Genomic DNA, 25335 nt, shown 5'->3' on the forward strand with positions numbered 1-25335 from the left:
ATATCTTTAAAAAAAAAAAAAAAAAGGTTTAACGGGGCTTCTCTTACAAAACAAGTAACTCCTCGAACTTATCTTGCTCCCTAGTATTGCTCTAATATAATGCTCTCTTTTTGTCAGGGTGCTCAGAATAGCTTCAACTTTCAACAGTACCCTATCCTACAACCTCTGGAATTTTGTTTTTTGAAGCAAATAAAATTGGTTTAAACTTTAAACACTCTTCAATATTTGTATTTCTTTAAAAATAAAATAAACGGATTAATGGTGTTCCACCAAATTAAATTGGTTTGATAGTTGATTTTTGGTATATTTAGTTGTGGATTAAAAGGGAAAATAGCTCTTATATATATATAGATAAACTGTATGTGAAATTTTATGTTTAAGCTTTTGATTGCTCTTAAACTTTTGTAATTTAATCACAATTTTTTCTCCATACATATTTAAGTGATATTTATCTTTTCAACCCATTATTTCTTAGTGGTTGTTACTCATGACTTAATTATATTTGGTTGGATAATTAAACTTAAAGTGGGAAAAATAGTTCAGAATTTCTATTTGCGACAATATTAGTTGAATTAATTAGTTTGATTCAAATGCCAAAAGAAGTTTTCTAAAGTCAAACCAAAGTAACCAAATACATTGCAATTAATGATCCATTATATCTAGTATTTATCTTCACTGGTAGTTCCTGCTTCCTAGTCACATTTCAATAGTATCACTTTCACTAAAACATATTCTGATATTACTATGTTATATTTTGATGTACAAATAACATGTAAAAAAAATTTAGGTCATCTAATCATTTAGATGGTTTTTGACGTAATAAAATTAAAAGTTAGTTATATTTACTGACAATATACAATTAGTCGTTTGTGCAATTTTTTTTATAAAACAATAATAAAACAAATGCTAAGTGATTAAGTTCAATTGGGCAATGATAACCAATTGAGCAGTGATGGATCTAAGGATACACATCAGAGGTTAAACGTCACAATAAGGGGCCCATTTATCGTACCAAACGGGTCATTCATGTTCCTTTGATTGCACTTGATTTAAATATTTCTCAATCCAAAAATAGACATATTTTAAATGATATTTACTGTTTCAGCCCAGTGCCATTTTGTGTTCGACACACAAGCTGACAGCTGAGTGCTCCCATGTGGGCCCCTATTCAAGCTCTAAGGTTGGGCTTTAAGATAAGATTTTGGGCTTTATTATAGATATTAGGAATTGAATAAATGGTTTGAATTTAATTTTGTGTATATATGTCATATGTGATATAATAATTTATTAACTAGTGACAAACTCTTAAATAGAGTTTCAATCTACGTTGTGGATTAAGTTTTGGCCTACTGAATTGGAGAATACCGTGAAGATAAAAAGAATTAAATAGATGATCAAATTCGTCTCTAAAAAATTGTTTCAAAATTTTTTTTAATCAAATTCGTTTTTCAAATATTTTAAATTGATCAAATTAGTCATTTTATCACTTCCGTTATTTACGGTGTCAAAAATTACTAATATTGACACAACACTGACTACAGTACACACCTAATAGTCCTAATTAATTGATAATGTCATAAGTTTATGAAATTATATCAAATTAAAAGACTTCCAGGTATTAAAATTTTTCAATTTAGAATTAAGTTGATATAATTTTATAAACTTATCATGTTAGTTTTCAATTAAAATTGTTAAATATGTAATGTAGTATAACTTAAGGTGTCATATAAGTAAATTCTGATGGCATGAAAAACGTGAATAATAATAGAAAAACTAATTTGACTAATTTAAAATATCTAAAAAAATGAATTTATTTAAAAAATTTAATAACCAAAATTTAAAAAATAAATAATCTCTTAAAAACAAATTTATCCAGGTATTTTTAATACTACTCAAATATGGCCAAATCTTAGAACCATTGGTAGAATCTACGTCTCAAAAAGAATTGGACAAGGGTTCAAATTTTGAGTAAGCTCGCGAAATAATGAAACCCATAGCAATAATGGTGTGTGTGAGTGTGTAGGTGTCTGATGTGTAAAAGAAAAAAAAAAAAAAAAAAAAAACTATCCAGATAAATTATATACAAAAAAAGAAATGTTACACTACTTGAAAGTTGTAACAGTGACAACGAAAATTAAAGTTATAAAATATGAAATTAATAGAGAGATAAAATAATATTAAAATGCTATTATTTTTATTTTCTTTTAATTATTTAATTTTAATAAAATTTAATAATTATACATAATAAAAAAAGAGACATTTAAGATAGCAATATAACCCACATTAAATGCAAAAATGTTCAACTTCTCATGTATAGGCTAAATTCAATTTATTGGAGAATCAAGTAAACGAGATCTTATAGATTTGGATATTGATCAAATAAGACGCGAATCACGCGATTAAGCAATGAAACTCTTATCACAAATCACAAACAATTTTTAATCAAATTTAATTATTATTTCTTTAAAAAAAAAAGAATACAACATATCTTTTAAAAATGAAAAGTTAGATGCTTTAACCAGCTAAATCTTTGTGGATGACGGCTGTTTTTATTATGTTCTAAGTTCTAACCACATCAGATTGCGTGTGCTCTGGTGACCCCATTAATTGAATTTGGTATAAAATAACTCTTCCCTTTAACCCGTCCCATAAATCAAGCATCTATTTTATTTTCTTTTATTTGTTTCCTTCCAAATCTTCTTTCCGGATTGGTCAAGTGAAATTGTTGTTTATGTTTTTGGCTTTGATGATAAATCATAGTAACATATGACACCCATGTGAGGTGCTTTCCAACCATTCTCACACACACTTTACCCACAAAAATACATCAAGATATTTGCCATAAATAATCTTCCTATCTCAAAATTCGGAAATGTTTGGTAACCAAAGAAAATCAGTCAAAAACAGCCATAACTTGCTTTATTTAGCATTCATTAATTGTTGCGACAATTAATTAATGCTAAATAAGACAAAATTCTGGCTGTTTTTTTTTGTCTACCTAGCATTACCCCTCAAAATTAGTTATTTTACTGATTTTACAATATCTAATTGAATATCTCTGACAATATATGAAAATTATGTCCAAATCTTACATAATTTTATTATGGTAAATTGTTTTCCTTAGTTAGATATTTTGGGATCTTATTTTTAATTAGTGATAGTGAAATTTCCACAACATATTATTCATTCCTGATATTTATAACATGACAAAGGTGTTTTATTGGCACCATATTCATTGTAATAAAAATTGAGATTTTATGTAAAATTAGAAGAATAAATTTAGCACGTGGATTAATAACAAGATTTAAATTGTAAAAACATTCAATCTAGTTAAATTTTTTTAGATTTGATTAAATCATTAAAGATTATCCTATAAAAAATATTCAAGAGTATAAAAACAGGTTCCATTATGAGTAAATTGTTTTATTAGCACCATATAAACCACATCATATTTCTGATTAAATTGAGATTTTACATAAAATTAAAAGAATAAATTTAGCATGTAGAATAATAACAAGATTTGAATTGTAAAAACGTTTTGATCTAGTAAAATTTTTAGAATTGATTAAATTATAAAAAATTACAGGTTTAAATACTCTGTTGGTCCTTATAGTTTCATAAAATTTTTAATTAAGTCTCTATACTTTTTTTTCTTTTAATTGGCCCTTGTACCAAATTTTTTTTCAATTAGGTCCCTCTTGGTAGTAATTAGCTTAATTGTATAGCCAACTAAAAAAAAAATTGGTACAGTGACTTAAATAAAAGAAAAAAATAGTGTAGGAACTCAATTGAAAAAAAAATTAGTGCAGGTACCTAATTAAAAGAAAAAAAAGTATAGGAACCTAATTAAAAATTTTGCAAAACTATAGAGACTAACAAACAAAGTAATTAAACTAAAATTATAATATCAAAAAAAATTTAAGAGTATAAAAACAGGTTTGACATCGTTTTCCAAACCTCATTGTTCAAAAGTTGAAATCCAAACACAAATTCCATTATAGTTCCTTAGACAATATAAGCTAAGCTGTTTTGTGTTATGTTGAGCTTAGAAGGTAAGACTTTACCCAAAGCAGTGTTGTGTTGTGTTCCACTACTTGAACTATCTTATGTGTGTGGTTGAGGCTATACTATAAATTACACTCTCTCTTTCACATAACCGTGAGTTTCATAAATAGAGAGAAAGTATATGCCTTTTGTTAAAAGGATGTGAAGAAAAAAGAAGAAGAAGAAGAAGGGTATCATCATGTCTTTTATTGGGTTAGGTGTTGCTTTAAGCGTTGTGTTTGGTTTCCTCTTGTTGGCTCTGGTTGCTGAACTCTGCTACTTGCTGCTTTGGAAGAAGAAGAAGAAGAAGGAGAAGGAGAATACTGAGGTTGAAGAGCTTGAAAAGGGTGTGCTTTATGGTGTGTGTTGCAGCAACAACAATTCTCTGAGTGTTGTTGTTGCATCTGAAGAAGAAGGGAACAACAAGGGTGAAGCTGATTTGGATTTGGAGACCAAAGATGTGGTTTTGAAGAACAATGGTGTTAGTAATAATGGGGTGGAAGAAAGTGTGGAACTTGAGTTGATGAGGCTTCACAATCTGGCTGGTCCACCAAGATTCTTGTTCACAATCAAGGAGGAAACAAAGGAAGATTTGGAATCTGAAGATGGGAAATCAAGGTGTGGTGGTGATGGTAGGAGCAGAAGAGGTTCAAGAACAAGGAGTTTGAGTGATTTGATGGTTGCAATTGACACACCTTTTCTTAATTCAATGGTTTCTTCACCATTGAGGAACTCTTTGGAGAACCTTGAAGGATTCAACAACCCTCTCTTTGAATCATCTTCACCACCATCTTCTTCAGAGTTCAATAACAGGTTTATTAGGCCTTCATCATCACCTCCTCCAAAGTTCAAGTTCTTAAGAGATGCTGAGGAGAAGTTGTACAGAAGATTGATGGAAGAAGCTCAGAGGAAGGCACAACAGAATCAGAATCAGAATCTTGTAGCTGAAACTACTGAGGTTAAAGTTAAAGATTCCCCTAATTCAACAACAATGCTTAGTGTCATTAACAACAACAGAGAAAGAGAACAGAAACAGCTTCATCAGAAGAATCTACCACACTTCCCTTCAAGTTCATCACAGATTCTTCCATTGGAATCTTCTCCTACAACACTCACACCAGTTCACAAGCCATCCATGGTACATTATTAGATCTCCAAATACTAGTCTTTTTTTTTTCCCGGGATTTTTTCAAGAATGTGATTAATCCATTTTAGAGTGTAGTTTAGACTAATTAATATTCTGAACTTGAATTCTCTCTAGGGTTGTAGTGTGCTGTTATTATTTCACCAACACCCTTGGTAAAAATACTACTAGTCTTTAGTTTTAATTTTTTTAATTTTAATTTTAATTTCCCTCCATATGTTAAGTTAATTGTCTTAATTGACAGTGTGGTAATTATGCTTCTCTCTTTTTCTGTTCTCTAATAATTTGTGTACTTTTGAAATGATTGTGATGGACAACAATGTGCTGCAAAATGTGCAAATTAGCATGCTGTTAAAACAGTTAATGATTCATGTGAATGATGGTGGTTTGATCGATGCATTTATTTATGCATATTTAAGGATAGGATATACTAATTAGTAATTACTACTCTTGATATGCACACACTGCTCATCTGAACCTAACTGTGGCCCTTTGTTTTTTTTTTTTTTTTTTCCCAAGGCTAAAAATTGAGCATCTCCATTAATTATTGGACACCAATTTCGAACAGTTTCCTTTCAAATTTAAATGTTCATGTGCAAATATCAAACCATGTCCAAATTTCAAATGACAGTTGTAATATTGAACTTGTCTTATGTACTTATTATGTACCTAAGACTTTTAAACGCCATTGCTTATATTAGCAAACAGCAAAGTGGTGTACAGATAAGTACTTTGGAATTTCTTGTAGAATCTCGAAATTTCTGGCTCTGCCAAGACTTTTTTGCAAAGAATTTCACCTTTTTCTTTACCTCAAAGTTGTAGCCCTTTCTTTTTTTTACTATGCTGAGTTGTCGTATCCGCGTATCAGACACATTTCGGACTCGATACTCACCGACACTCGTCCGACACGCGTGTTTGTTATGTTCAACCGTGTCTTAATAAAAAATAAAAAATTCTTCTCCGACCACACCTGGACACACCTAAATACCATCACGTGTCAGCGTATCCAGTCTTATTCTTAACATATATTCTTAAAATAAATTTAGATATAGTATATATTATTATTTATTAAAACAAAAAAATATTTTAAATACTTGATATAATTAAAATAAGATATTAAAAATAATTAAAAATTTTAATTTATATTTTAATATCAATAAAATATCAAAATATCATTACAATTTATCTAAAAAATAGTTTATATTTTATATGTATGCGTGTTCTCGTATCATGCAAGATTTTAAAATTTGCGTGTCGACGTGTTCGTGTCAGTGTCTGTGTCTATGCATCATAACTTTTTTCGTATTATTTTTCTAATCTAACATGTCAAGGACTAATGTGTTATAAATCTATATTCTATTGTAAAATTTATCGGATAGTTAATGAATTGTTACATATTTACTTGAATAGATGAATAAATTAAACCTTCATCTAATGTGTGAAAGCATTCAAGTTAGAATAATCACTTAATGATTAATGAAGCATATAAGTGACAAAGTAGAAAACGGCGCGTGGAGCAAGTGAACTTTCTACCCCCCACAAACAAGTTATGTCGTTGTTAATCACGCGATTTGGCGGAAAGTTATAAGATTAGATCTACAAAGTATAGCTCCACCTTTTCAAACTTGAAAGAAAAACAAAATGCAAGGTTACCGAATCCACAATTGTCATTGCATTACAACCTTACACGTAGGTAAAAAATGAAGTTGATTTTCTAAGTGAGTGCTAGCATAACGTTCTTAAGATTTTCAACAAAAACAAATTAAAGATAGCACTAAATTGAGAAATTGAGCATGATTCCATGTGGTCCTGTATATTGGAGTCAATTTTTATTGGGTCCACTGTATTAACTTGGCTTGGGATTCAAACTGGCTATTTTGGGTTCAAGGAACCACAAAAACCAAACGACATTAGAAATAACAAATTTGCTGGGCCAGGTATTTTGTTGTATGTTATTCTCTTGTAATTTTCCCATTTATTCTTTGTTTCCCCACATGTTGTACTTTTGAGATGTAATAACTAATAGCTAGTAGAAATGTAGAATGGTCCACTTCAATCTTGTCTTATTATATATTTTACATGTTCCGTGTTATCCGTTCTAATGTTCATCCACATAAATATTACACTGAATTGCTTTGTATAAAAATTTTACATATAATGTATTAATTTCGATTGAGTAAACCATAAAATGGTATCTAAAAGTTCACGTTACTGATAAAAATAATTCGAGAAAGTATAAACGGTAAACAAATTTTCAAAATATTTATAGATGTAACAAAAATATTCTTTTTTAACTTTTCTACTTAACAAATAATTTGTGTATATATACTAATGTAATTTGTTAATGAACACTTTATGGTATACACATAACGTTATTGACAATGTAACTTGTGAGTCAATTTGATGCATGATAATCCCTATTAACAACTTTTTTTATCAGTAACGTTCGAAATGACAAAAAGGACCAATATATATAATTCACTATGTATCTTTTAAAATCCAAATTGATTCATTTATTATTTTTTTGGGAGATTATTTCGGGTGTGAATTAATGATTGAAAATTGATAAAATAAGGATATCATGATAATAGGTTTAATTTAAAAATGTTGCTACATCTCAGTCTTATTAAACTTGCATGTGTCAAAGGGGAAAGAAAAGAAGAATGCTAGAGCCATAGTTGTTAAAATTGATTAGACTGACCGGTTTAACTGGAAAATCAATAATTTGAACTATAAATCGATTCAGTCTAATATTTTGACCATTCAAATAAAAAAGAATTAAAATGGGATAGAATTGATTAGAATTGCATATCAACAATTAACGAAAGAAAGCCCTTCTTTATATTCAAACTTGGATGCTCTTGCATCATGTGCGACTACCACTAGATCAAGTTGCTTTTCATTGCGTTTGTTATTTTTTTAAAAATATATAATATATCAATTATATTATATTTTTTTAAATTTATATTTATTAATTATATATTATTTAAATAATTCAACTAGTAATTTACCGATTGAATTAATAAATTAATAAACTAATAATCTAACCGATTTAATTATCGGTTCGGTTCTATCAACTATATATAGTTAAGACTTACTTTGAATAGGTTGGGATACTTAATTATTTAGAGGTCTCTTTTGCATAGACTATAAAGTAGGCATGTGCATGATGTCAGGCTCTTCCTTGATACTAACTAGTAACTACTAACTATGAGTAGCAGCTAAATTTAATGTCTACTACCATGCATCAATATGTGTTAGTTGTTCATCTATTCAACTTCTTGCATTGCTTGCAGGATATATAGTTTCATCATTAATAATACCTACTCTCAACCTCCATTCCCATTCCATGCACCTTACTCTGCATCCTCATTAATATTCTCTTGCCCTACTACACATTGCCACTACCCCTTTTCGGGATTATTAAATTCCCAACAACCTATAACTTCTCAACTCTTTATCTATTAATTAGAAAACACAAACAAGTCACTAAACGCATGCATTTCATGCTCTCTTGATGACACTTGAGGTGTATGTAACTATATATCTTACGTGCTATTCCACAAATATATATATATATATAATGAAGTAAGCACGCATGTGATGATGATATCTTGCATGATTTCAAAGCAAAATGATCATGTCACGCCAATGGAAATACATATGATTCTGTTCCTAAATCAATCGTGTATAGCAGCACTGTTTTATTTTTTATTTTTTATTTTTTTGGTCGGGCACTGTTTTATTTTTATTTTGATTTGATCCCTCGGTAAGTACATGTATGGGCCTGTCCAATTGCTTTCTTTTAAAATGGGCTCAGATGTTGGATTGGTGGCCCATATATTCACGCTTGATAAGACAGAACGACCCGGACCTGCTTGTAAATACGTGTTGGTTAGCCTTTCATCATCGTTGAATTTTAAAAATATAAATCTTGGGCCCAATTTGGGCTCTACACAACGTGACTGGTTGACTTGTCTTCTTGTATTTTATGAAGTTAAGACTTGATTAGAGAGAGAATTATTATGCTCATCCAAAATGAACTCAGAAACCGAAGAAAGTTGTTCAACTTCTCCTCTATAAGCTAAGTGTTACGTTGTATACATCATGAATATTCTTTTTGAAAAAATAAAGGTTGAAGGTAGTGATAGATAGATAGATATAAGGGAATCTAATTATATTAACGTGAAATATGAATAATGTGCAATTATACATACGGTGGTGGAGAGGTATGGGAAGGAAATATGAAATATGTATGTATGGTTGAGAATGGAGAGTGGAGTGTGGTGGATGTGTGATTGCTGCATTATTTATTATATTTAATTAGATATACAATTCAAGTGATTGCAGCCCATGAGGCCACATATTGTGGCAAATTCAATTCATGGAACACTGCTACGTAATACCCCTTTTCCATTTTTCAGTCTCCGTCTCGGAAAGTAATCCACTTATATATTATCCTTACAATATTCTTAAAGATATATTTATGTATTTTTATGTATTGATTTAAATTTGTAGATTAAGTAATCAAAAATTTAGAATTCCATCTTTTTATCTTGGCAGAAAAACAAAAATTACAACATAAAAAAATTATCTATATATAGAATTCACACGACAAATTCAAAAATATTGAGGGGCCATTCATATACGGTTGATTTTTTTTGTTATGGAAGAGGTGAAGGTGTTGTGCCGGGTTATGGATGATGGAGGTGCTATACTAATTTGTGGGACAATTTTTTGTTCAGATTTGGTGTTAAGAAATCAGACCCTCCGAGTTCATTGTTTTTAAGTTTTTGGAAGTAAATCGGAGGGTCCGTTTTGTATGGAGGGAGGATCTGAAATTTACATAAAGTAAATCGGACTCTGCGATTTTTCCATGATCAAAATTTTTTTTGACAATTTATATGAAATCGGATGGTCCGTTTTCTCTGTTAATTTGCTTTTTGAATTAAGTTCAAAAAGTCGCTGGGTGCAAGTTGTACCTGACACCACACCAATGTTAAGCACCACTCCTCCCCATATCCAAGTCCAGCACCATCTTTACCTCCATAATCAAATTAAAAAGCGTTCATATACATGGCCCCTTTATTTATCTTTTTAAACTTTTGGATTAAATAGTTTTAATTTATGACAAATATTTAATACATAACTTCAAATTTAATTCATTTTATATATATATTTTAAAAATAAAATTTTAAATTGAGTCTTAAAATTAAAATATAATTTTTTTTTAAAAATAAATTTAAATTGATCGAATATTCAACTTATTCTTTTGTTTAAATAATGAAGGGTTAGGGGTTTAAATTCTATTTATAGTTAGCAACTGAAAAATACTATTGAAAAAGAATTATTAACGTCAAAAATAAATAATTGTAATCCAACTCAAATAATTAGATGGCTTGGAATGTAGTAAGCACAAAAGTGTGTAATTTATACTATATAAATGTGACATTACACAAATGATGGGAATAATTAACACTAATATAATTAAGGGAGGAGACAAAAATAAAGTAGGTAGGGGAATGCTTTTTGACGCCCCCACTTTGGTTGATGCAAGTAGAGAAGAGAGGTTGGTCCCATACACTCTGATCTGTATATCTCATGCACGTGCATGGCTCTCTTTCTAGTTTCTAACTTTCCATTTCTCTCTTACACTTCTAAATTGCAAGAGACTGAGAGAGGACAAATGGACTCAGGATTAAGGCTGCAATTTTGGTGGCTTTACAACTATAATTTCGCTAAATTAATTAATAAGTGGTAAGCTTTTTCTCTTTTTCTTCCAGGAAAAATGAGCAAAAAAGCAGGAACCTGTCAAAAACAGATAGGGAATTAGATTCCAACACCACCAACCCCTCTCTCACCCAATCTTCTTCTTCAACCGTTAATAAAAGTTGCATACACTTCCACTTTTGGTGAGATAATCCTTTTTTTATCTACTAAATCAATTCATAATAAAATGTGTGGCCAAAACTAAAACTTATATCACATATATATTTTTTAAATTTTATTTCTATTGTATTTCTCAACTTAACAAGTCAATAATTATCGGAGTTTCATTTAAAAAATTATCGGCCTGTTGTTAGCCAATAGATTAATGTATGCAGAAAGTAAAATTTCAATCTCTCAATACTTACTTAATCGAATTACTTGAATATTATAAATGATATTTTGGGATGGGTGTAAAACTAAACAAATAACTTCTACCCAAAAAACAAAGGATTTGTCAGTTGTAAGAAGTGTAAATCTGTTATGTCCTACAAATTTCTTAAGTGTTAGAATTTATTTGTAGCATAAAATAACTCGAAATATAGGTCTAACTTATTAAGACTGTCTTTTTTTTTCAAAAGACAAACATTTTATTGACAAAAATCTGCACTCAAAATAGAAAGATAATAGAAATATCTTTCTATTTGAACTACTAAAATTTTGAACGTAATTAGTGGCACCTACTCTTATTTAATATCTACATTTAACTCTTAAGTGATGTTTACACTACACCATTAGGCCTAACACATCACAAATTAAACGTGTCCACCCTGTCTAAACCTAATTTAGGATCAAATGAGAAATGACTAATAAATTTAAGCTGTATACATGAAGAGATATTGAGAATGCTAAATAATTTTGAGACGTGACAATATTAATTAAAAATTATATAATATATATGTTTAACAAACTAACGAATTGAATAATTATATTAACGAGAAAATATATTAGATGCCTCGATCGGTGTAGCGTTTTTTTTTTTTTTGCTCCCTTAGAAGGCTCATTTCAAGCAATTATTAGCTGATTTCTTTCTTCTTCTCCTTTTTCTTTTTATTTTTTTATTTTTAGGATTATTAACTGATCAATATATTTCCTTAATTTTATGTGAACGAATTTCCATCGTGTGTTGTGTGTAGGTGTGTGCATATATATATTGCCCGGGAAAATATTGTTAGCTTTTGTTTTCAAATTAATCGTGGGGTGGAGTTGCATCTTCAATTATATATCAATTATATTATGGGTATAAAATATATATTAAAATATAAAATATATACTAAAAATAAATTAGATAATATATATATTCATACACGAATTTACGATAACTGATTTTAATATATAAATAACAATTTTAATTATACATAGATAGATATTCATGCATGGTCAACATATATCGATTTCATAATTTTTAAATAATGATGTAAGAGTTTGTTTTGCACAAAAGTTATTATAATTAAGCACACTACCTTTGCAAAAGAATGACAATTTAAATGCTTTACGTAATTACGTCTACTTGACATTTTAGGGGAGAAATTGAGTGGACGGAATTTCTAATCAGTGATGAGTTGCGTCTAAAGTGATTATTGCACGATTGAATTTTATAATTATTATAGCAATATTATCCATTCTACTAGGGTTTGGATTTTATTTTCTAATCTTTTTTTCCCTTGCTCATAGTTCCGGTAACAAAATTCGATCAGTAGAGTTTATTACTAAAAGTTAAACAATACGCATAATAATGTTATTTTAAATGTGTAATTTATAAACATAATTATTTATATATTTTTTTCTATTAACTTAAAGTTTTTATTAAGAAAAATCTTATTATGAGTTAGTATCATAATTTTTATGATAAAAAAATATAATTAAAGTTCAATTTTTATTGATAAAAAATAGCATAGGAATAAATTAAAGAAAAATAACGTGTATTTGTAACTATAGTATATCTTGATATATACGCGAGTAATAATATTTGTAAGGGTATCCTATGCTATAGTTTAATTCTCTTTTAGTCGCAATATTTTTAAACCACTTTAAGACATTTTGATTTGAAAGAGACTCGTGATTCAAGTAAACTTCATGCAAAAAAAAAAAAAAAAAAACAGTACGTTTACGGATTTTTCTACAATAGATACCAATAAACCAAGCAAACTCTACGGATTGGATGACATACCATAATCCGAAATATTTTAATATTGAGTTCAATTCGGTCATTTTAATTAATTTTTTATTTTAAATTATAATCGTAAATGTTAAATTTTCTAAGAAAAAATTAATTAATATTAACTAATTAAAAATTAATTTATACGCTCTTTTTAATATTTATTCACTGCTAAAAAATAACTTATATCAACGGAACTAAAGAAAGAAAAAAGGACATGAACGGATTTTTCTTGAAAAGAACAAAAGTTGGCCCATTTATTTATATATTTATTTTCATTTTCCATATAATAACTAGTCCTCATTTTATGTACTTCCCCGGTTCCCTTATTTCGAATAAAACCATATATATCATCCTTTTTACCTAATAATAATCAAGTTAAAATATAAGAATTAAAAAAAATTAATTCTGCTCCATTAGTCTAATTATATAATTTCACATTAGCAATAATAATAATTTTTTACATTAACCGCATGAATAATTATTAAAAAGATAATTATAATTATATGATTGTATAAAATATTTTATGTTATTAGTGTATCAAAATTAGATTTAAAAAAAATATTTTGGAATTTAAAAGCTAGAAAATGATAGAACAAACTTGATAGGAATGGGGAAAGAAAGAAAAGAAAAGAGGAAGAAGATAGAGAGAAGTATGTAAGGAAGATGCATGGAAATGAAATGATGAGATAGTGGGGATTGAGAAGTATTAATTGGTGTTGGATTTGTAGCAATAGCAATATAGCAATGGCATAGTTATCTTTATTTCCAAAAAAAATTTAAATTTCCATGATATCCACTAAAATAGGGCATATATTCCGAAGCAGGCAAATGTAAGGAAAGTGGTGCATTCGTGGGACCCACAAAGTGGTGAGTTGGCACCCAGGATTCCATTGTCGACCGCAAGCATCTCATCCCAAAAATCATTGCCTTTGATTCCCTCCCTCTAGCTATGCCTTTTTTTTTTTCCTTCCTTTCTTCATTTGAAATTTCTTCATTATGACTACACTAATTAATAATATAATATTTTAAAAGTATTGTTTTTTATATATATATATTTTTAGTTTGTATTCTCAATAATGAGCAAAATATATTTTCTATTCAAAATATTTGTAATGTTAAAATTTTAGTATATTTATAAGAATTTAATTTTAAACACTGATAATATAAAATATTTTATATAATTTTTTAATTATTGTTTTTTTAAGATAGAAAAATTCAAACTCACAATTTTTAGATAAACATAAAAAAATTATATCATTTGAGTTATAATAACTTATTAGCTATTAAAATTATTAACTATATTTTATTAACATGACATTACATAACTAAATATATATATAAATTTATTTTATAGTGATAATGTATTAAAATGATTTTTTCATTCATAATTTAAAATAGAAATACATTAATTTTAAAAATACGAAAATCATAAAATTTCTAATTTTTTAAGTACACTTATTAAGATATTTAAGGAAAAATATTATAAAATATAGTTTTATTTTTAAGATTCGTTTTTTAAAAAATTATTATAGAAGCAATTAACCAAACTCATTTTTAATTTTTATAAGTGATGCTTTTTCATGTATTTAAATTTTGAGGAAAGGGGAACAATAATAAGTTGTTTTAACCCCGATATTTCTTACACGTAGCTACGACACGAATTTAATTAAGACGAGTTATTAGCAAAATAAAAAACAAATCTGTGACTCCAACATAACATATCAATAATAGATTCATATTTTAATTTTGAAGGGTAATATATATATAAGTGTGAGATATTAAGGTACATTAATTAGATGACAATGTTTGACTTGGGCCCCACGACTCCACTCCCATGCAGAAGAAGCATAACCCTTCCTTTATTTTATGAATTTAATTTGTCGATGGCCACACTTCTAAGCTTCTATTTGCTCTGCATCATTATCATGACCAGCTCCTCCATTCTCCACTTCTGATGTTTTTTCCTATATATATCCTCATCATTTTCCCAGGTTTAGATTCTTTTGTTTTCGTTGTTTTGTTAATTAAATTCTACTTGTTTTGAAATTGTTGGTTTGGATGAGGGTCCAAAATAAAATTGGAATGACACCAAATAATAATACTATATTTACCTTTCTTTTTTTAAATATAAATTTTCAAAATATACTTTTTATACATTAATTATATTTTTAACCTATTTTTTTTATACAAATATTTTTTTTAAGGTTTATGTAAAATTTTTTATATAACTATTTTTCTCTTTTAATTTATTTTACACTGATTTTTTTCCAGAACCAATAATAATTAAATTTTAGAAGTTTAGATTATAAAAATTACAATATTATATAAAACTATTTTTATCTCAAAATTTAAACTAATAAATAAAGATTCATACAATAATTATCTTACTTTAAGACAAATATATAAAAATGAAAATGAGAAGAATAATTTCGTTGGCAGTAGAAACTAATATATATATAATGTCAGGAGCTCCCCCCATGTTGTCTGTTTCTATTTATCAAATCTTACTCCCTACTTTACAATAGACACAAAAGCAATTAAGTCAAAAAGCAAGTAATAAATAGTTACAGACACAGAGTCTCAAAATAATTATTTGTTATGGAGTAGCGATAGGATCATTATTTTTTATATACTCATTTTGAACTCATAAAATAAAGTGCAAATCTGAATAAAAAATAGAAACTATATTCTATACTATGGGAGTGAAAATATACTTTCACGAAATTTATCGATGGACACGAAAATTTGTCAATAATTTTGTTGGTAACGTTTGAAATTTTTGGAGAAAATTTATCACCGATTAAAAATGCGTCAATATCTAATAAATAACATGCTGTATTTTGTTTTAATTTCAATTTTATTTTTCGTAAGTAACTCTGAAAATAGGATTAAGGAGACATTGAGATCAAACACATGTATATAGAAAAATAAGTCATGTTTATAATATGGTGAATGCTATCCTACATTCTCTAAAGTAACATATAAGTTATCCTCATATCTTAATTGGGTATTTATTTTAACATGAGTTACTTTCTCCGCTCTTTCGTCGTTGTTGCGCCTCTCAAACATCACTGTCTCATTGGTATTTTGTTTTCTCTTCCTAAATCATTCTTCTAGAAAATGTACTCCAACTCTCTCTAATTGCATTTACTCATCCTCACTCCTTCGTCGTCATTACGCCTCCCAAGCATCACCGTCTCATTGGTGTCTTGTTTTCTCTTTTTAAATCATTCTTTTAGAAAAGGTACTCAAGCTCTCTCTAATTGCGTTTACTCCACCCCACTCCTTTGTCGTCGTCTTGTGCTTTCTAAGTATCACTGTCTTATTGGGTGTTCAATTTTCTTCTTTTATCAGGCCGTCACCGTCTTCCAATATATTATTAATTTTCATGAAATTAAAGTAACTCAGGTTAAAATAAACATCCAATTAAAATATGACACGTCAGAGAAGATAACTTACATGTTACTTTAGAGAGGGTAAAATAGCATTCATCTTTTATATATATATATATATATATATATATATATATATATATATATATATATATATAACAGTTCTCTTTGAAAACATAAATACAATTTACACGTTGATGAAGTGAAATCACAAAAAAAGAAAGAGTTTTCTAACATTGCAAAGCTAATTATGTATATACACAAAAAGTGCATAGATGTGGCACATAATAATGTAGAAGACCAAAATTACTTATCCATGAAGAAATGAGAAGATTGATCTCAATCAAATGACGATGCTAGCTTAGCTTATATCATATCATTCCCTCCATTTACTACTCACCCCAATAGAATGAAGCCTGAGTGTGACTCCGACCCACTAACAAAAAGAATATGTTAATTTTAATGTTAATATATGTGTTAATTATTTGTTTTTCTCTCTACCACATTTAAAGAAAAAGGGAAAGCAAAAATAGACAAAAGAAACAAGTTATTTAATATGGCGCCCTCAATGTTGAAGTATATTAATTATTGAGCCATTAAAGTTAAGAGGCAACTAGAAGATTTTGTCTAGCTACTTAAAAAGATACTCATGATAAAGTTAGATAAACATAGCAATTTCATGCACTCATGTCACAAGTGATGGTGTTGTGCCCAAAAAGGATCTGACCATAACTTTAGGCCTTCAATATTTACTAGTCTTCATCACTATAATAAATAATAATAAAATAATAAAGGTAAGGCAATTAAAGACTATAGTACCAATTATTATTATTAATATATAATACATATGATATATGACAATTTTGCAAACTTTCCTTTTCCCTTTAATGTTTTTCCTCCTGGATTACTTGTCTCATGATCTTTTCTATAATTTCTGGCTCAACTTGCCGCATCCTTGAAGAATTTTTTTTCTTCAAAATAAATCTTATGTATAATAATAATTATTATTATTTTTAATTATTGCATGGTGACCACTACCTGGGTGCTTTTCATATAGACTACGTAAATGGAAAATTGGAAGGAAAAAACAAATGGAAAAGGTTAAAGAAGGATTTCACGTTCAGGAAGCATAAACTTACAAAGTTTGAAAGACACTGTCAACATTGTTTCAATAATTGGAAGAAGACCAACATTTGTGTCATGTGCTTGAAAATTTGAACGCATTTCCATTTTGCCTATGCTTTTTTTTCTTAAATGGGTCGGGTAATTAATTTTAACCTTTATCTTTTCCTTCTCAAGTAGCAGTAGTCTCTAGTCAATAATAGTAGTATTAATGGTCCTTCCTCGTCCTTTTTTTAAATAATTATGTTTGCAATTTAGGAAAATAAACTGACAACTAGAAAATAAATTATGCTCTCTTTTAAGATTAAAAAAAGGATAACTTTTTATATAATTGTCAATATTTACCTGAGAGACATAATTTATATGCTGTTTAGTAGTCTTCAATAAAAGTTTTAGAAATTAAAAATCAATTAAAATTTCTTAAAAATCAAATTAGTTCCATTTTTTAGATATGTTATCATCATTTTACTATTTTATATTTTTATCATAAAATTAATTCTTCCAAAAATTTAAACTAATATAAATTAAAGAGACACGCGTAAATAATTATTTCTCTAACAAGAGTTTCCTTTAGATTTAATTAAATTTTTGTATTAACTTTTTTTTTATTTGTCTTATATTGATTTTTTTTCTTTTGGAGTCTAGATCTTTTAGACGTAGAAATTCTAATATTATGTTATGATTTTTTTTTAAATTTAAATTAATAAAAAAAGTATATAAATAGTTATATTACTAACAATATTAAACCTTTAAAAATTTGGATGGTTTGTGCGTTTATTTTATTTAGCTTTAAAGTATATATCTTTACCTTACATTAAGGGCAATATAATTTTTAATATTTTTTTTACAATTATACTATGCTTATATTATAAATCAGTTACTAAATAAATTATTCTTATATAAAATATAAAATACATATTAAAAATAAATTAAACACTATGTATATATATAATATTTGATTTAAGAAGTTAAACGTTCATACATAATTATCAAAAAAAAAAAATCAAATCAAAAGACCCAAAATTTGTCAAATTGAGAAAGTAAGAAAACAAAAATACAGCATAAACAAGAATAAGAATAGAAGAGATCATTTTATTCTATCCCACTCCCATATATACATGTGAGGTGGTACACACTTTAATTAATTAATTAAGCATTTATGAAGGTATGGATAAAAACCAAATACTATATAAGTACGTTTGTAACCCTACAAAGCAGGTGATTCTATCAGCTACATGGTTAAGCATAAATCTTTTTGATTACGTGAGCTCATTCCACCAACATGTTTGAATAGACAGTGATAATTAATTAGTAATTGTAGGTAGACAAATACAGTGTAATCATAATCTGCTTTAATTTTAATTTTGTGTGTATTATTATTATTCCATGCATGGGAGCCACTAGCAAGCTTAGGTATGATATATGATATGGTGATGGATGGATGGATGAAATTTAAATAATAATTATAAGAAGGCATATATAAAATAAAGAAGCTTATAGGTTAAGAAACTTCGTCCACCCAAAAACCCTAAAAATATAATAAAACAAAAAGAGATGAGAATGAATAAGGGAATATAAGCACAAAGTAAAAGAAATTAAAGCAAAGAAGACCTCATCTCTTCATTCCTCCTAAGCTTCTCTCCCTCTCTCTTCAATTCAATGCTCCTTTTTCCCTTTCTTTCTTTCTTGCCTCTGGTATTCCCTTAGTGTGATTCTCCACCATCAAACTTTATAAAAAGAAATATCATAAAAAGGATTTCAACCACCATGGTTTTCTCTTCTATTCCAGTCTATGTAGATCCTCCCAATTGGCAGCAGGTAAGTAATTCAACCATTTTTTTTTTAATTTTTATTATTATTTTCCTCTATTTTCAGCCACAGCTTCTCAACCCTAAAGATAAATAAAGCAATTTTTCCTTTTTTTTTTCCTTCTTTAATTTTATGCAAAAGATAAAAATTATTCCTATTCCTAACTTTGTAATATCTTCTTGAATATACCAAGATCATGTATATATAACTCAATGATAATTTCTTCTTTATTTTTCACCTTTCTTTTTTCTCTTTGATTTATTGATTTTCAGCAAGGGAATGTCAATGATAACCCTCACCTACTTCCGCCGCTACCCCCACAGGTTCAGGCAGGACCTGTGGGAGGAGGCGGCGCAATTGCTGGCTCGATCAGACCTGGGTCAATGGCTGATCGAGCCAGGCTAGCAAAGATACCACCTCCAGAGGCTGCCCTCAAGTGTCCTCGTTGCGATTCCACGAACACCAAGTTCTGTTACTTCAACAATTACAGCCTGTCTCAGCCCCGCCACTTCTGCAAGGCCTGTAGGCGCTACTGGACAAAAGGTGGCACTCTGAGGAACGTTCCGGTGGGCGGTGGTTGCCGCCGTAACAAGAAGAACAAGAGGAGTAGTAGCCGGTCGAAATCTCCACCAAACAATAACAATGAAAAGCAACAATCATCGAGTGCAATTCCTTCAAACAACATCCCTCCTCATGAGCTGATTGGTCATCATCAGTTATCTCATCAACCACCACCAAACCTTCCTTTCATGGCTTCTCTCCAGAATCATCTTAGCCGCTATGGTGGGGGAGGAGGAGTTGCTTCAAACATGGGTCTGAGCTTAACGGATCATCATCCTCACATGGGGTTTGTTGGTAATGGAGGAGTAGTGGATCAGTGGCGGCTGCAGCAGTTTCCGTTCTTAAACGGTTTTGATTCGAATTCTTCTTCAGCTGCAGTAGCATCGTCGATATCATACCCTAACACTTTTCATCATGAAAATGATCATCATCAAGGTATTGGTGGTGGTGAAGCAGTAGGTTCTTCAGGCTTGGTTGTTGGTGTTGACATAGCTGGAAATTCTAGGGTTAATAATAATCAGATGCAACCACCAGTGAAAATGGAAGAAAACGGAGCCATGAATTTGTCATCAAGAACAACAACAACCAACTTGAATGTCTCTCATCATCATCAAAATCATCAATACTATTCTTGGAACACTGATATGTCAGCTCTAGCTGCTTCTTCTTCCACTCCTCATAATCTCTTATAACTTTGGATTTCATATGTAAACCTACCTCTTCACCCTTAATTCGCCAAAATGCTGATGAATCAACCAAGAAAATTAATGCAAACAAATGGTAGAACTCCATATTCTGGGCATTATTCATTTTGTTTATTTTATGTTTTTTTTTTTCTCTTTTTAATTTAATTCAGTCGAGTAATTTCTGTACTACATATATATGGGGCTTGATGTGTTTTTATTTTGTATAATTATTATTATTATTAACTCTGTTTGTGTGTGTGTGTGTGCATGTAATATTTTGTGTGTATGCTATATATATATATATTATTGTCTCTCATTTCTTAATTTCTAAGTTTAGTTTCATTCACACTCTGATGATATATCTTCTTCAATTCATGCTAGCTAGATCACACTATTGTCTACTGCTTGCACCGTTTTTTTTTTTTTTTCTTTTTTTGGCTCACATGAGATTAAGAGATTCTGCTATAACACGATAAAGCAGGGTTACTAGGAAAGAAGAAAAGTGACATTGATATGGTACTAAAGAATGTGCCACTCCACGTTAGCTTTTGAACAAGCCAGTGTGTTTGTCGGAAATAACATGTTTCATTTTTTGTTTAGATAGATCTACCTCAACCTTAGCTTCTCTACTTTAATTAAGTTTAAATCATCTTAATTTTATTAGTTTGTGACACCCTCTTAAATTACTTCATCTTATTATAATGCATGCATGGCATGAATTTGGTTTGCATGTGATACAAATGCTATTGTTAATTATAAATAAATAATTAAAATTAAATTAATAATGAATCTATGATAGACAGTTATAAATTATTAGTACGATAGGATGATACACAAGTTGGACAAATTTGAAGGTAAAGGAGGTGACAAATCTGACACACATTTTTCGGAGGCCAAAGAAGCCTTAACTTGTTGTAACTCACTCCTTCCATCTTCTTCTTCGTTATTATCTTCTATCTATAATTATACATGTACTTTTTCTTTTTCTGCGGATCTTTCTCTTTCACTTCAGTCACTGTGATGAGTACTTCAATTTTCACCAGCCTTTGCTTTGAGACCTAGAAGCTGGAGTTAAATAAGCTTTGCCTCCAACCTTTATTTTCTTTACCATAATAATGTCATCAATTTCTTGGAAACTTAATTGAATAATGTTTGGAAAATTTTGCATTCCAAGGAAGCTCCTTGATTTCATATATATAGTACTTTTTTTTTTTTACCGGAGACTCGAACCCACAACCTCTTAATTGAGTATGGAGAGACTATGCCATTTGAGTTATAACTCATTGGCTCATATATATAGTACTTTTACATAGGAATATTAGCACTTTTTAATTTTATTATGGAGGTGAGGATGGGGTGGGACTCCGTTATGGAGTTTAGGTGTACTTTATATGCATGTGGTGTCAGCAGAAGAGAAATCGGACAGTGCAAGTGGGAGGGGCCTTGTCGGACGGTCCGATTTGCTCCAACAACACGGATTTCTAAAAAAAATTAACTATACATAAAACACGGACGGTCCGATTTACTTTGTCGAAGATTCAAAATTTCTCTACTTACAACTCGGACCTTCCGACTTGATCATCACCTTTTCTATACACACAACTCGCATGATCCGAGTTCTTCACATTGCAGTTAAAAAAAACTGCCTCACACATTGGTCTAACATCCCAGGAATCCATAACCAAGCGCAACACATTCGTAGTTTCCATAAAAAGAACTTATAGTGATGATAATAACATATTGCAAACTAGTGTCCAAAACGGTAAAAACTCATTCTTCAGTTAATTCGTGTGAAGTTGATAGTTGAGAGTTGTTTGACGACAATTTAGTTAAATTTGTCAAATCATTTAACGACTCTCACCTATCAACTTCACGTAAAGTTATATCTGCAATTGAGTTTCCGCCATCCAAAACTCTTGGGAGACATTTAATATATCATGCATTCATGGTTTTGACTACTAATTAGTAGCTTCAAATTTTAATGAGAAAAAGAGTTGCTAAAATATTATTAAAGTGACTATGATATGACCATGTAAAGTTGGATGCAATATTGGTAAGCGAGTTGTAGTCCCAAAAAAAAGTAACAAGATTTAAATTCTGAAGAAGGTAATTGTTGGAATCTCTAAATCATCAGCAGGGTAAAAATATGGTAAAGACCTAGAAAGAGTTGGTTATTACTTTAAAGAAAATAAAGACCTAAAGTGAGTTTCTATTATTGTGATTTACTATAATTTCCTTCTTAATTATATTACCCCCAAATTAAGAACATTTTAATAATCAATTTATTTTAGTATAAAATATGCAAGGGATATGAACATTATCCATGTTGGATATATTTTAATTGTCATTACTTAAAAAGTTTATACATACTTTGAAAAGAAATGTTTCACAAACAAAATTTTGACAACAAATAAAGGTGAGAGATTTTGATATATAAATATATTGGACATACATCATCAGTCAAGAGTGGTCAAACTTACGATGTTGTAGTTATATTATTATTATTATGATATTAGATTCAAAAGATGGGACGTTAGTGTTTGTTGGATATGAGAATGAAAGTGGAGAAACAAAGTGTAACCAATTCTAAGAAGACGCCAAAATCCCACTCGAAATCATGCAATTCTATGTTGGACCAAAAACTACTGCTGCGTGTGAAAGTGTTTCTAGAAGTTATTCAGCAGAACAAATAAAAAATATTACTTAATTAATATAATATAATATAATATAAATCCTTTTGGACCATATGTATATTATTAACTGCGCACTTGAATTTTGAATGGGAAAGAAAAAGGTTCAGTGGTCAAAATAAGCAACCTTTTGTTATGTTTTTTTTTTTCTCTCTTAAACATATATGCATGTGGTCATTTCTCATTATCTCTATTAGCCTATTATTTGTAGGTTGAAGCGAGTGATAGTGCCGTTCAAATTAAATATTAAATTACAATAATAATTAGAAACTTTATTAAGTAGTCATTGTAATAATCTAAAGGTACAGTAGGGGAATTGAAGAATTATTATTATGAATTTATTATGTCATGGAAAAGAATAGTGATGATTGAGAAGATGATAACTTTTGTAAGGACCAATGCTGCCTTTGAAGAACGAATAAAGCTCTTTCTCTCTGTGTCTTTGGACGTAGGCACTATAATGGGCACCAAGATTCCTAAAATGTCGGTTCCTGTGGGTCTCAAACAACAAATATTCAAGACACTAGTTTTAAAAAAAAAAAACAAAGATTTGATAACTAACTTGAGTTGATAGTGAATTGATAAGTGGTAAATTTGTTCATTCGCTTAAGTAAGATTGAGAATTCGAATTTTATATTGTGTATACTGTAATTTATTGATTAACGATATTTTTAAATAAAATTTAAATTCATGATAAAATAATTCTTAATTTGTTGAGTGAAAAATTACTTCATATATATATATATAAACAATAAACAATTAATTTTTTTAATAGTTTGTTCAAAGTTTTCAAAATAATTATATAAATAAAAATAAAATGCAACGATAAGATTAAGAGTCGTAGTAACTAATCAAATTTTAATTGACGTCTTATTTTTATTTTATTTTTTTAGATTCATAATGAGAAAATTGTGTTTAAAAAGACATACCCTCACAAACTTGGAATTGATTTAGTTAGGTTAGGACTAATAAGCATAAGATTTAATTTAGATTGTAGTAATGAAAATAGAGTACAGAAAAAGAAAAGTGTGATGAGTAAATGTGCAGTTACTAGTGGCATGGTACGAATGAATGAAAGAAATGAAAGAGGGCTCAGAAACTCATGCATGCTTCATGAACTTCGCTTTTGTGACTGTCTGTATTTGGACACTGATTTCAACCATGATTAATCCACAAAACATTAGTGCCTCTAATCATTAGTCTCTCTTTTTTTTTTATTCTCCAAATATAAAAGGATTTTCAAAGACATTGGTTATTACTACTCTTAGTATTTGTTAATAAAAGTTATTACAACAAACATAAAATAAATATTAGATTTTTCAATCTTGTAACACACACAGTAATATGCTTGGTTTGTCTTATATATTTTGCTTTACCCTTCTTCGCTGCCCTCTTTTATTTGCATGCATGTTCTTGTTCTTTTTCTTTTTCCATAGTAGGTTGGGGACCTAATCCACCCGTCAATGGCGCAGGCCGTTACCAACAATAATAAGGTACATGCATGCAAATATATATGAATGTACTTCTTCTAATAAAGTTCCCAGTAGAGAACCAACTTGGGTTGGCCGAGTGATCAGCTCACTCGTCCGCTTAAATAAGTGTCGGGGGTTCGAATCTCGCTTTGTGCAAGCAGCAACCCATTGGCCAGGGGCAGACCCTTAAATGGAGCTCCGATCCGCAACGGATTAGTCCTTAGTCTGTCGGGCTGAAGGATACCGTGAGCAACCAAAAAAAAAAAAAAAAGTTCCTAGTAGAGTTATATGTACCAAAATTAAAGAAAAAATATCTGAAGTAAATTATTTAATTTGTGGTTTCATTTTACAATATATGGAATAAGATTAGTAAAAATAATTGTCTACAAGGATGACAAGACTAATTAATCAAGATTAATACTATACATTCTTAATGCATGATGGAGATCTTGAGCTGTATAATATCAAATATGGGAGTTCTACAATAT

At 29.3% G+C, this 25335-nt stretch overlaps 2 protein-coding genes across 2 annotated transcripts; both read left to right on the plus strand.

Moving 5' to 3' along the window:
* The first annotated feature begins 3966 nt into the window (after nt 1-3966).
* Nucleotides 3967-5475, plus strand: LOC107629111 (uncharacterized). The gene has a single exon (XM_016331812.3). It carries the CDS (start codon nt 4244-4246, stop codon nt 5192-5194), a length of 951 nt encoding a protein of 316 aa, XP_016187298.1. The 5' UTR covers nt 3967-4243; the 3' UTR covers nt 5195-5475.
* Nucleotides 5476-19142: 13667 nt separating this feature from the next.
* On the plus strand, nt 19143-21016 carry LOC107629110 (dof zinc finger protein DOF3.6). The gene is made up of 2 exons (XM_016331810.3): nt 19143-19447; nt 19711-21016. Exons 1-2 carry the CDS (start codon nt 19397-19399, stop codon nt 20689-20691), a joined length of 1032 nt encoding a protein of 343 aa, XP_016187296.1. The 5' UTR covers nt 19143-19396; the 3' UTR covers nt 20692-21016.
* The last annotated feature ends 4319 nt before the right edge of the window (nt 21017-25335 follow it).

Source organism: Arachis ipaensis, chromosome B3 (genome assembly GCF_059453495.1).
Source record: "Arachis ipaensis isolate K30076 ecotype BB chromosome B3, ASM5945349v1, whole genome shotgun sequence".
In the NCBI taxonomy this organism is placed as follows: Eukaryota; Viridiplantae; Streptophyta; class Magnoliopsida; order Fabales; family Fabaceae; genus Arachis; species Arachis ipaensis.

What these genes read in the sequence shown, in the direction of transcription:
- LOC107629111 (XM_016331812.3), top strand. Translation starts at nt 4,244, where the DNA reads ATGTCTTTTATTGGGTTAGGTGTTGCTTTAAGCGTTGTGTTTGGTTTC.
- LOC107629110 (XM_016331810.3), top strand. Translation starts at nt 19,397, where the DNA reads ATGGTTTTCTCTTCTATTCCAGTCTATGTAGATCCTCCCAATTGGCAG. An exon ending in ATCCTCCCAATTGGCAGCAG is followed by an intron (nt 19,448 to 19,710) that starts GTAAGTAATTCA and finishes ATTGATTTTCAG; the next exon opens with CAAGGGAATGTCAATGATAA.